Source organism: Mobula hypostoma, chromosome 3 (assembly GCF_963921235.1).
Source record: "Mobula hypostoma chromosome 3, sMobHyp1.1, whole genome shotgun sequence".
Lineage (NCBI taxonomy): Eukaryota > Metazoa > Chordata > Chondrichthyes > Myliobatiformes > Myliobatidae > Mobula > Mobula hypostoma.
The window spans coordinates 45,579,254-45,592,331 of record NC_086099.1 but is presented as its reverse complement, the minus strand read 5'-3'; the positions used below and the strand labels follow the sequence as shown (position 1 = coordinate 45,592,331).

At 36.4% G+C, this 13,078-nt stretch overlaps 1 protein-coding gene across 4 annotated transcripts in view; it reads left to right on the top strand.

The window, feature by feature from the left end:
• pde4d (phosphodiesterase 4D, cAMP-specific) overlaps nucleotides 1-13,078 on the top strand; it is a 698,763-nt gene that overhangs the window by 533,932 nt on the left and 151,753 nt on the right. For 3 of the 4 annotated variants that reach the window (XM_063042963.1, XM_063042966.1, XM_063042965.1), the window contains exons 3-4: nucleotides 3,277-3,336; nucleotides 9,186-9,257. The exons of the other annotated variant lie outside the window; for it this stretch is intronic. In XM_063042963.1, coding sequence (XP_062899033.1) covers nucleotides 3,277-3,336; nucleotides 9,186-9,257 — 132 coding nt within the window. The remainder of the gene's footprint in view (nucleotides 1-3,276; nucleotides 3,337-9,185; nucleotides 9,258-13,078) is intronic. 4 annotated transcript variants of the gene reach the window in all.

Genomic DNA, 13,078 nt, shown 5'->3' with positions numbered 1-13,078 from the left:
GAAAACATGGACCAATGGACAAATAGAATTTTTTTTACAAATTCAATAAGCAGTCTTCCCCAGGAGCACTTTTTTTTTTCATTCTGTCTTACTTCCAACAGGAGAATAAATGTGCAAACTGATGACTGATTGCTGTCACATGGGTTCCTCCCAGCAGATCAGATGTCAAAATGATTTCAAACGTATGTCAAAATATTAAAGTAAAGGCATCCATTAGTCTTGCTAGACCATGGATCTGCGCCTGGAAAGTCTTCACTCTCCAGGGTGCAGGCCTGGGCAAGGTTGTATGGAAGACCAGCAGTTGCCCATGCTGCAAGTCTCCCCTCTCCACAACACCAATGTTGTCCAAGGGAAGGGCATTAGGACCCATACAGCTTGGCACCAGTGTCATCGCAGAGCAATGTGTGGTTAAGTACAAGGACACAACACTTTGCCTCGGCTGGGGCTCAAACTCACGACCTTCAGGTCGCTAGTCCAATGCCTTAACCACTTGACCATCCACACACACACACACACACCAGAGTAACCTGCAGTGGTCAAATTCACTTCCCTTTTTACCAATACTGCACATATGCAACAATACAGATAGCAGTGGTTAATTCTCAACTCCAAGCCTGCAACATAGATGCAAGGGTATAAGCTTAAATCCTGCAGCTGGAGTCCCCATTCAAAATATTTTCAAAAAGCTGGAGTTAAAGAGCAAACATTGAAATCACAAAGATATGGTATTGGAAATTCCCCACCCTATTGATTTATGTCTTTAATTGAATGAAATCTACAGTCCCAAACAAGTTTGGTGTAGATGTAACTCCTGACCCACTCATCTGATAAATTCTTAACTTGGGCCAATAGGAATGGGCAATTAAATGCCTGCCCTTACCAGCAATGTCCATTAACACCTGAGGAAGTGCATTCTGCTCATGAAAGGCATGAAAGATCACAAGTTCTCAACTAAAGGTGTGAGGCAATTGACCATTTTTAATGATTGAGCTATAGGCATTTTGTATATTCTAAATGATGCATAATGTTTAGTTTACAAATTAGAAAGAAACAGTAGGTGTAGGAATATTAAACAGGTCTTTTGGCAATGCAATGCAAAGTTCTTAGAGTCTAATACTTAATGCTGATTTTTGAAACAAAAACACACACTCTTAAACAAATTATCCCTTTTTTATTGGTGGCAAACCCTTTATATTTACTTTATACTTTGATGATTCAACATGGCAATAAAGTTACCTATCAATGTGGCCATTAAGTTCATTACCCATACAAATATTTTATATTTGCATTGTAATACATTCAACCCTGAACTAATGTTGTATATTGGAACTGTAAAATGTTCTTTCATTGAGGAGGAGGTGAGTTAAGTTCACACACTCTTCCAGGTCCTGTTTGTTCAGTAACTAAACACCTTTTCTGGAAAAAAAACTATGATTGCAGCTTGCACACCTCTGGCACTGCCACACTAGGCCTCGGAATATATCACCAGCTTCCTCTGCAATTGCTTTGTAAACTTTTCTAAAAAGATTATATTGTATATAATCTTATACACAGTTTGTATATTCCGAAAGCAAAGGTATCAAAATCCCTAATATGTGCTGTACTTATAATATTCTATTTCTGTGCCTCGGGCCTAGTGTGAATACATCTGTTAGGTCACTGAGTTTACAGATGTTTTTATGAAGGAAACAGAAGTAATAGTCATCTGTTGAAACCAATTTTCAGCCAATTTAAATTGAGATTTACAGCCTTAATTGAACTTAAACAACAGTATATTATAAAAATACGAAACTAGTCACCATTAGGTTTTTGAAGGAAACAAAGCTACACTTCTTGCTGTGTGCAGCATTAGCAGCCTTCTGTTAACCCTTTGTGACATTAGTCCGGAGTATGCTCACAACTGTGATCGGTATAATCATAGCATTTAACACTTGAAGCACAACATTTATTTTCAATCTTCTGGCTAGTTCAACTGCTTGAGTTTTTATATTGAATAGTCATAGAGTTGTACAGTGCAGAAAAAGGCCCTTTGGGTCAGTTTCTCCATGCTGATCAAGATGTCTTTCTGAGCTAGTTCCAGTTGCCTTCAACAGGCCCTTATCCCTCTAAACTCTTCCTATCCGTAAACCAGTACAAAATGTCTTCGAAACATTGCATTTGTACCTGTCTCTACCATTTCCTCTGGAAGCTTGTTCCATGTAACCACTGCTCTCTGTGCACAAAACCAACCTCTCAGAACTCCTTTAAATCTGTCCTGTCTCACCATGAATCTATCTAGTCTTAGCCCTACCCCTAGAAGAAAACCTGTGACCTTCCACCTTATCTATGCCCCTTGTGATCATATAAACCACTATAAAGTCACCCGTCTCTTCATTCACTTCAGGAAAACAGTCTCAGTCTATCCACACACACACAGTGCTTTGGATTGCCAGCATCTGCAGACTTTCTCGTGTATGTCAGCCTACCCACTCTCCCTTTGAACCCAACCCAGCCAGTACCAGCAACATTCGTGCCCACCTAGCTTAATCACATTGCAACCAAAAATGCATGCAATATTCCAATTGCGATCTCACCAACATCTTATGTAGCTGTAACATGATGTTGCAAATCTTGTAGTCAACGCCCCATACGGTGAAGGCAGGTGTGCTGTCAACATAGCTCAAGACTGTAACACTACTTTGTTCTAATCATGCTCTATTGTAACTTTCTTCTGATATTTTGAATTAATTGGAAGCTCTTGATAAAATATATCCTTACTACAAATAGTCTCTGTAATACTTATTCCTCTATCAGTGTACTTCATGTAATCATGTAAAGGGAGATCAACATGTTTACTGTTGTACTGCTTATACTTTTTAAAACTAAGATTCTTTTCTTGAATATGCGATTGGGATCTCCCACACATAAAAAAGAAATTTATTATAAGTTCAGAAGTTTATTGAAATTTGGTTACATTTCTTTGACTCTCTAACATCTATTTCCAAGGTTTTACATTCTAAAGTGGTTGTGTGGACATAGAATAGATTATTTTTAAAATTTATATATAAGTAGTTTTCCATAACATTGGTTTTGTTTTCTAAATAATAATACACATTATAGTGTATGAATATTTTGCATTATATATTTTCTGTTGTTTATAAAAACATGTGAAGTTGAATATCTCATTGTGAAGAAGGAATATTGAGTTCATAATGAATGAGCACCTTGTACAAGTGTACCTTTCGAGCAAATGTAATTGTCTTCTGTTTGCTTGTATACAATCTGGTAATGCCTCAGGGGGTCCCAGCGTCCTCCACCAGAAAATCCGCAATGCTGGCCTGTGGGTTTGACACCGTTGTAAGTGACCGATGAATGGAAATCTGCCTGGTTTTAGCCTCTTTGGTCTGTTCATGTGTGCCTGCAAGATATATTGCCTCTGGTCTTCTGCACGTGACATAGTTATTTCCAATTAGACCCTCTGTCTCAGTTGTTAAAGCTGCAAAATGTTGAAAGCTGTCAGCTGGAGAGATTTTTTTTAAAGAATCTATTCAGATTCAAATATGGTACCTTCACATTTATCTGACTGATCATAATGTAAAATTCCAGCCTTCCGATAATAAATGATTATTATCCAGATAATACAAGATTTAAAGAAAAGCTCCTGTTACATTTGCAGCTTTAAGTGAATATAACCATTTCTTTTGATCAATATAGGTACTAATCATAAAATCTTTAAAAGTAACTGTGTCCATATGTCACTTATATTACAACAATTCAAATGGGTTTGAAACAGTAATTTTTTGATCAATAAAATGCAAGGATATCTTTGAAAAGGTTCTGTTTTTGATGGTTTTTTCTGTTTTCATCAAAAGAACAACAGAATTCATTTTTGACTTTTGATTTAGTAACTGGATATTCATCTTAATATCACAATATGCTTTCTAATGGCATACTCCTTGATTCTACTCTTTCTCCCCTAAAACATGGAAGGTTATTACTTTAATATTATGGTGGAAATTGGGCTATGCTTATAGCATGGATATGTATTCAATAACCACATATCAGACCTAAGAATCTAACAATTTGGGAACAGTAGCATATTTACATCTGTTAACGATTGGTTAGTAGTCTGAATTTCTAGAGGCTTTACTCTGCTGCTGTGCTTCCAGTCATTTCCAGTAAAGGAATTGGAACTCTCCCTATATCCATTTCCACAGGACATTTAATGAGACAAAGTAAACAATTCACACTTGTATGCATATAGTGGAGGTGTTGAATGCCAGCAGAAACTTCAAAGCCATGCCGCACTGCCTCAATACAGCCAAAGACTTAATGACATTTAAAAAATTCTTGGGCATGAAAGGTCACCCTGCCTGTCTTCTAAAAGTAGTTGACCTTCCCAGAGATTGATTACATTTCCTGGAAAGCATGTTGAAACATTTCTTAGGCACATAACAAAAGCCTGCTAGCTCTCTATTTGGCCTGTGGAGAGCCTAATGAACAGAAGTACACCCCCAGAGAGTGATTTTCCCCAGAATTTTGAGCCCCAGCTGTGGATGTCAAATTAGAAGTGGCTTCATGCCATGAGACAACACTGAGCAGATGTTGAGCTGCAAGTAGATGAACATTTTATAGCAACAGCCTAGTCTACAGTGTATCTTTTACACAGTATTTGAAATGGCATAGTGACCTATAATATTCCAGAATGACAGTACCAAAGTGCATCTAATTTCAAGATCTTTTTATATATCAAGTCATTTTTTTTTACTTATCCTAGTTATGGATGTCAGTAATTGACTATTCCCAAGGCAGGTTAAGTATAGTTGGGTGCAAAGTAATATTTCTTTTATTCTTTTCCCAAAATCATTGCCTCAAAATTGGACAAGGCACCTTGTATATATGAAGCTCTTTTTTCTGCAGATTTAACAATGTTATTAAATTGTTTAAGATAAATCAACATGTCTAGCAAGATGTCATATAATTTTAACTCATGATCTCAGTAGAGCATTTATTGCTAAGCTAATCAATATGTTTATAATCAACTACCTTTGCGATCTCACGGATTGGGATTGTCAATCATTTTCCTTTCATTTTCACTTTGCCTCTTTTGCCCTGGGTCTTAGTTGTGTCAACAAGCAGCCACCATTAAACAGAATGGAGTGCACACAAAGTGAAACGACAGGTGGACTGGAGTGCTAATGCTATTGGAACAATTAGAATATAAGTAGGTTATTCAGTTCCAGAGCCCATTCTGTTGCTCAGTTAAATTATTATCGATCTCCATTTCAACTCTATCTTTTGCTTCTACAACTGCTGACACTCAACAATTTCAGGTTGAAGGTTTTCAGTTGACCACATTTTTGATAATTATTTCCAGATTTTCATTTTTGTGTGGATGACGGGGGTAGAAGTACTTTCTGAAGTCATTCCTTATTTTTGATTCTCCCAACAGACTATTTTCCCCTCTAAACACTCTTTAAAGCATTTGTTCATTGTTTAATTTCGTATACTCAAAGAAATAACCTACATGTTCTATGAAATCCCGGATAATTCTGGGGAATCAAGACTGCACATTCCCACTCTACCTATTCCACTTCACTGCCTAAGACCAACAAGTACTTCCAAAGATAAATTACCCAGAACTGAATTCCGGTATTCCAGAGGCTTTTGGTTATCCCTCCAAAATTAAACTTAACATATGGACAAATACTGTTTCCTCGTTATTGGTAATGGGAACTTGCCATTTTATTTATGTTGTGAACATTTTAGAATATAACACAATTGACTATACAGATTGCTTAAGCATTGTTAATAAATTTCATAGGCTGAAAATTGCTCAAAATAGCTTAAGTACCATTTTGGACTTCAAAGCCCATTTGACAATGTATCAAAAAGCAGATATCTGAAATAAAAACTGATTTGCTGGTCAGGCAGCATCTAAGGAGAGGGAAACAGAGTTCACTTTTCAGATAGGAGAACTGAATGCGAGTTCTAATGAAAGATCTTTGTTCTGAAATGGGAAACTGCTTTTCTTTCCACAGAAGTTACCTTATCTGCTGAGTGTTTCCATTATTTTTTTTAATTCTACCTTAAAGTTTGATTATTGTTTTATTTCTTATTTCAATTCATACCTATATTGATCACCAGAAAGTGACAATGTGAAGCATTTTTAACTTGTACAATAACATCTAGCTCTCATTGACTTTTCAACCTCTCCCCAGAAATTTTCAATTAGTAACATACCATTCCTTCTACATTTTGTGCTAGTGCACTCAGTGCTTTCAAATTAAATGTCTACTGGAATAAAGAAGGGATTGTATGGATTTACGTGTAACTAAACAAGGATTTATCTGAATGTGTATGTTCTTGTGATATATAGATTATTTTTATGAACGTTTAATGTCTATTATGGTGGAAATAAGTTTATTTTGCTGGTAATCACTCTGAAGTACAGATAAACAAAAAAGTACATATAAAAATAGAAAACATAGAAAACCTACAGCACAGTACAGGGCCTTCAGCCCACAATGCTGTGCTGAACGTATACTTACTTAGAAATTACCTAGGGTTACTCATAGCCCTCTGTTTTTCTAAGATCTATGTACCTACCCAGGAGTCTCTTAAAAGAACCTGTTCTATCCGCCTCCACCACTGTCACCGGCAGCCCATTCCACACACTCACCACTCTCTGCCTTTTAAAAAAAAAACTTAATCCTGACATCTCCTCTGTATCTACTTCCGAGCACCTTAAAACTGTGCCCTCTCATGTTAGCCATTTCAGCCCCGGGAAAAAGCCTCTGACTTTCCACACGATCAATGCCTCTCATCATCTTATACACCTCTGTCAGGTCACCTCTCATCCTCTGTCGCTCCAAGGAGAAAAGGCCAAGTTCACTCAACCTGTTCTCCTAAAGCATGCTCCCCCAATACAGGCAACAGCCTTGTAAATCTCCTCTGCACCCTTTCTATAGTTTCCACATCCTTCCTGTAGTGAGGTGACCAGAACTGAGCACAGTACTCCAAGTGGGGACTGACTAGGGTACTATATAGCTGTAACATTACCTCTCAGCTCTTAAATTCGATCCCACGGTTGATCTTCCCACGTATGCCTTCTTAACCACAGAGTCCTATGGACTCGGACCCCAAAATCCCGCTGATCCTCCATACTGCTAAGTGTCTTACCATTAATACTATATTCTGTCATCATATTTGACCTACCAAAATGAACCACCTCACACTTATCTGGGTTGAACTCCATCTGCCACTTCTCAGCCCAGTTTTGCATCCTATCGATGTCCCGCTGTAACCTCTGACAGCCCTCCACACTATCCACAACACCCCAACCTTTGTGTCATCAGCAAATTTACTAACCCATCCCTCCACTTCCTCATCCAGGTCATTTATAAAAATCCCGAAGAGAAGGGGTCCCAGAACAGATCTCTGAGGCACACCACTGGTCACTGACCTCCATGCAGAATATGACCCGTCTTTTACCACTTTTTGCCTTCTGTGAGCAAACCAATTCTGGATCCACAAAGCAAAGTCCCCTTGGATCCCATGCCTCCTTACTTTCTCAATAAGCCTTGAATGGGGCACCTTATCAAATGTCTTGCTGAAATCCATATACACTACATCTACTGCTCTACCATCATCAATGTATTCAATCATCAAAATATTCAATCAGGCTCGTAAGGAGTGAAATAGAATGCATTTCTTAATTTTGCACAAAATTATTGTGAGTAATGGCACCCGGACAACAAAAACACGAAGAACTACTTAACCCCCAAGGAAGTTTGACGTAAATTCATGGAAGATTAAGGAGGCCCTTCCATATATACCCTTTCCTGCTTGTGGACCAGGTAATAGGGTTGCCCTCTCATTGGTTTCATTGAATTTCACTTAGAGGTTTTAATGGTGGGACTTTAGTCAGCCAGATTTCTGCTATAATGTATTGAGGCACAGACTGTAATGTACATGACTTAACTTCTAATCTGAGTACTGGGGATATAATGAATTACTGCACGTGCCAGTGAAAGCCCTGAGTGAGCAGATATCATTTATTCCTCTAGTTTCTGGCACAATATTGCAATGGACAAGAAATCTTGCTGAGCTCAGAACTCAGAGTGCAAAGAAAAATTCCCTGCTGATTTCATTTAAACTCTTTAATTATTGACACAAGCCAGCAGCATATGCATGGGAAAATGTTGGCTTGACAGGATAATGCTGCTATCATGTCTCAAATAAATTCCTTTTAATGCACTGTTTTACAGTGATTTTGCAGTGTTGCCTTGCATTACTTGTAAGATTATCCCAACATTCTTAAAGTTGGTTTGAGGATCAAATTGTCTTTGTATTTCTACAGAAATACCTGGACAACAAAATGCCGAACATTAGTTTATTTCTTGTGATTGTTCAAGAATTGAAATTGTGAAAGTAATGATTTTGTCCATTGTGCTGTTGTACTGAAGTGCTTAGCCCTAGTAATGAGAAGGAGCTAATGAACAAATAGAAACTCATAGTCTCCGTTACCCTGTGGCCTAGACCTTGAAGTTCAAGTGAGTACATTAAATCAACTTTTGAAATTCTCAAATCCATTTGCATTCAATTTCATTAAAGGTACTCAATCAGAAAAGCAACATGATAATATCCAACCTCGGGAGATTGCAGATTACTCAAGGATATTGTGAATATCTGTTCTATACCTAAAGTAATTCACATTTAGTTCCTCTAAGTCGCATACAGAGGAATGTCATTCAAACACACTAAATGCCTGTTTAATAATGTTTCCTTTTCTGACAATTATGTCTTTTTAGAAAGAATAAATGTGGTGTCCTGAATTGTGAAAATACGTTAAAAATCAAGCCTATTGTCCAATGTAGCACAATGCAAAATATACCATTCAGAGCCATAATTTGCATGAAACAACTCAGTGAAGAAAGAAAGGCAAAGTAAATGCTTAACTTAAGGTAAATGGCTATAAGACAAACTTCATACACTATGCAGAAAAGTAACAGTTATTGTAATTAATTCGTGGAATTTTTAATCTGGAATGTGACATCATGTCTTAGGTAATACTAAAGTGTTAAGAGGTGCCCCGTTATACTAAGAGAACTGTTCATTAAATTTTTTACCCTTGAGATCCAGTAAGATGAGCATAATCTTGATATGCTTGGGATTTATTTTTGATGACTTTGTCCTGTTGATAGGATTAATCGCCGTCAGAGGCCCTGTTTGGTTTCACGGAGATCAGAACCAGTGCTTTCACTGATGATAGGAAAGTAAGTGAATGCAGTAGTTGCTCCTTAGCATCAATACTAATGACTAAAACCTAAACAACTCCTTTGAAACCAGTGGCCTGCTGTGTTTTACCTAACCCATTCATTTGAGGGTTCTCATTGAATAGAGGGGATTTTCACTCAGCTCTTCCCCTCACTGTATGCCAAATTATCTCCATTCTGCATAAAACATCAACACTGAATATTGAACTGAACATACTGGATCATATAGTTTATGATTACCTAACTGAATTCATACAGATAATAAAAGGGCACTTTATACCCTGCTAACTGCTGCAATTAATTACAAAGCTATAATCGGTAATTTGCAATCACTTGCAGTCAGGGATTGAAGAAGAGAGGTACAATTCATTATCAAATCTTCGGCTGCTGCTGTGCACTTGTTACATCATTGTCTTATTCCATATAAAAAAATAAAATTGAACTGAAATGTTTGACTTATGAGGTCGAAGTCAGTGGCCATTTACAACATGTCTTACTTAACATAGTAATATACTTTGACAATTCATGTTACAATGCTGAGAATGTCAAGTACATAATAGATCTTTGTTACACATTCCATTTTGTAGCTTAAAGCAACATAGTCAAATAAAACCTGATTATTATAATCAGCTTGTTAGAAAATATGTATTGAATTTCTAATTGCAAATGTGAACTACAGATGTGGCATTTGTTAATCTATACATGAGTATAAAATTCAACAATTATTAATTACAATGAAACAGTTTTTCTTTTGAATTGCAAACACCTAGTGACTAACTCTAAAATGGAACTTTCTGAAGTCTTTAATCTGCGTAATCACTTCAGTATCTATCCAAACATTTTTATATACTGTTGACTAAACAAGAATGACTATTTAAAAAAAGTCCTACTGAGAATTTCAAAAAATCTTAACATCATAGCTAGAGTGATCTCTTGTCGTCTAAGCTACTAACAAATGATTTTCGTAATATTTGCACTAATCCATTTTTTGTACAGTACATAAAATACGGTACATTGGTGTGTTGTGCAATTTAATTACTTAATTGGTGGTATATTTTAATACAGCAGAATGTTTCGCAGGTGTGGCAATCACCTGATGTGTGATTTTTTTTGTTGAAATATTCAAACCGCTGATGAAGTGACTGCAGGGTTGCAGGAACTTGTGTAATATGATAGTGAGACATAAGACTGTTCAATCCATTGTACATTTATTAACTTTCTGCCCACGATTAAGTTATGTCTTGTTTTTCAAGGGAAAATAACTACAAGCCTGAGGATAATTGCTTGGAGAGAAGAATTTCAATATTGTTTGAATGACCATTAGTTGGATATTGTTTGCATCATTTCTGGACAGAATTTTTTAAAAATGCTTTGACATTGCTTTTAATAAACATGGACATCATATTATGTAATGTACGTAGTATTATTTTGTAATTAAAAATATAAGTGCAGCTAAGATTCCAAGATGAGTGGATTTAACCTGAAATGAAAGGGATATTTTGTGCAATTTTGTTTTATGAACTTTATTACTCACACCTTTTCCAATTTGGTTAAAGCAAGTAACGTTGACTATAAATCCTTGAACATTGATGGTATTGCTGTAGGAAATACTTCCTGCGTTTATACAATCCTTTCTTTTATAATTAATTTGAAGACACTTGTACTTAAGTTCCATATAAAGTCATGAAGGAAATTGTAACTTCTGCCCTCTAACATGGAAAGATGGAAGGAAGGTAATAAAATGGAAGGTGAGTATTAAGGCTGTAGATATTATAGATAATTTTGACTGCAGATGATAGTCTCTAAAAGTGGTTTTCTGGATGATTACTACTGTATATTAATAGCGTGTATGTGTGTATGTATGTGTATAAGGATTTTCTGGAAGCATTAGCTAAAAATCAGTGTGTTACTTCAAAATATACACTAAACTGTTTTCAAAGAACAAATGTTACATTAACTTGATTGCAAATGGATTTCATTAATGACATTGTTTTTAGATGAAATCTGAGAATTTCAATTTAAGGTTCAAAGAAATAGATGGTAAAAATCAAGTGAATAGAGTTACATGCACAAAAATGATAGTACCTGGTAAAATTTAATGGCCATATTTAGTCTGGTGTAACTTATGCTATAAGTATAATACAGTGCCTAAGCTTTCTAAGCTGTTTACATAGTACTTTAGTAACTTTATATATTGCACTCTACTGCTGCAAATAAAAACAAATTTCATGACATATATGAGTGATGAATTACCTAATTCTGATATGGGTCTCCATTGTGGATTGAGAGTGGGAAGGGGACAGGGAGAGAGGAATCATGGTTGGGAAAAGGGAGAGGGAAGGGAGTGGAAGCACCAGAGAGGCATTCTGTAATGATCAATAAACCAATTATTTGGTATTAAATGACCTTGGTTGGTGTCTCAGGGCTGGGTATGTCTACATCCGTGAACCGCCCATACCCCTGGCACTCCAGCTCTGCCACATGTCCCAAAACCCACAATGGTGAATGTTGATTGCCATTCCAATTTTCACTATGACATTAAAAAGTTCAAGTTTTAAAAGTTGTAAGCCACTGATTTTTAAGTTTAAAAAATCTGGCCAAAAAGGCGGCATAATTGGCTATGTATTTTTTCTAGATGGTTAGTAATTCACACTTGTGGGAGTTTCTTTCTCTTCTACCAACGTTAGATAAGTAAGTCTATATTTTTTTTTTCAAAACTAAGAAACAGGAGCAGGAGAAAGGCTGCCTTCCAGGTCTGCTCTGCATAATATCTTGGCAGAGCTTCTATATAATTATACCTTGCCTACTTTTTTCAATATTCCTTGCTTTCCCCCAACAAGATGCATATGAACTACTTTCCTTTCTCTTGGAGCAAATTGCAAGTTAGAAGGAGAAAAAGCACTTGCATTGTCAATCATTTTTGTAATCATTTGTTTTTATTTGCTGCAACTCTGGCTCAGAATAGCCAATTGTCCCTGAAGTGAAGAGATAATTGAGGCAGTTATAAACAATTAGGAGGTGAAGGGGGATCAATATGAATGACGGGGTCTATGGTATTGGAAAGGGGGCAAAATAGGAAGATCGGTGGTGGATCAGAAGGGGGAGTGGTGGAAGAGGAGGTGAGGATTCCCTGATTGAAAAATTCAATAGCATTGGGTTAACTATTGAGGCAATTGAATGGTCCTGGCTTCACAAGGGCTAGGCTGACAGATTTAATCCCTAAAGGACTTCAGTGATCTGGATGTCCTTCACCATTCCTCTTTCATTACCACTTACCAACCCTTTTTTCCCTTCTTCAACTTCTTTACATGCCCAAGAATTTATGGGCCGTACATTTTTTTTGCACAAGTACGTTAGAAACAGTCCATAATCTTTTTGTGTTCTGTAATTAATACAAACTATTTTAATATTTATGCAGTTACTATAGTACTTGCGTGACAAATCGCCAGAATTAGCAGCCTTCCCTTTTTAGGGAGTTTTTAGGAGAGCTCCACTTATACATTTGGTACCCCTCACAACTCTAGCTTGGCTGACTATATTTTCTGCTAGAGTTGTTTAACATGCGGCATACATGATATGGACTGGAACATGAATTTCAGGAGTAGTTTTTTGCAGGGTTGTGCTTTTATTCAAGGTACACCTTAGAAGCTAATCTTAATGTCATATTACAAATATTTTCATGATTTATATTTTAAATAAAACAATAGTCTCTTTGATTAAGAAATAATCTTGAGTTTTAATACTTTTTGGAAAAAATTGCTTTGATAACTAATATTTAATTAGTTTGCATTTTAAAAGGATAGAATACCAGCAATATCTAT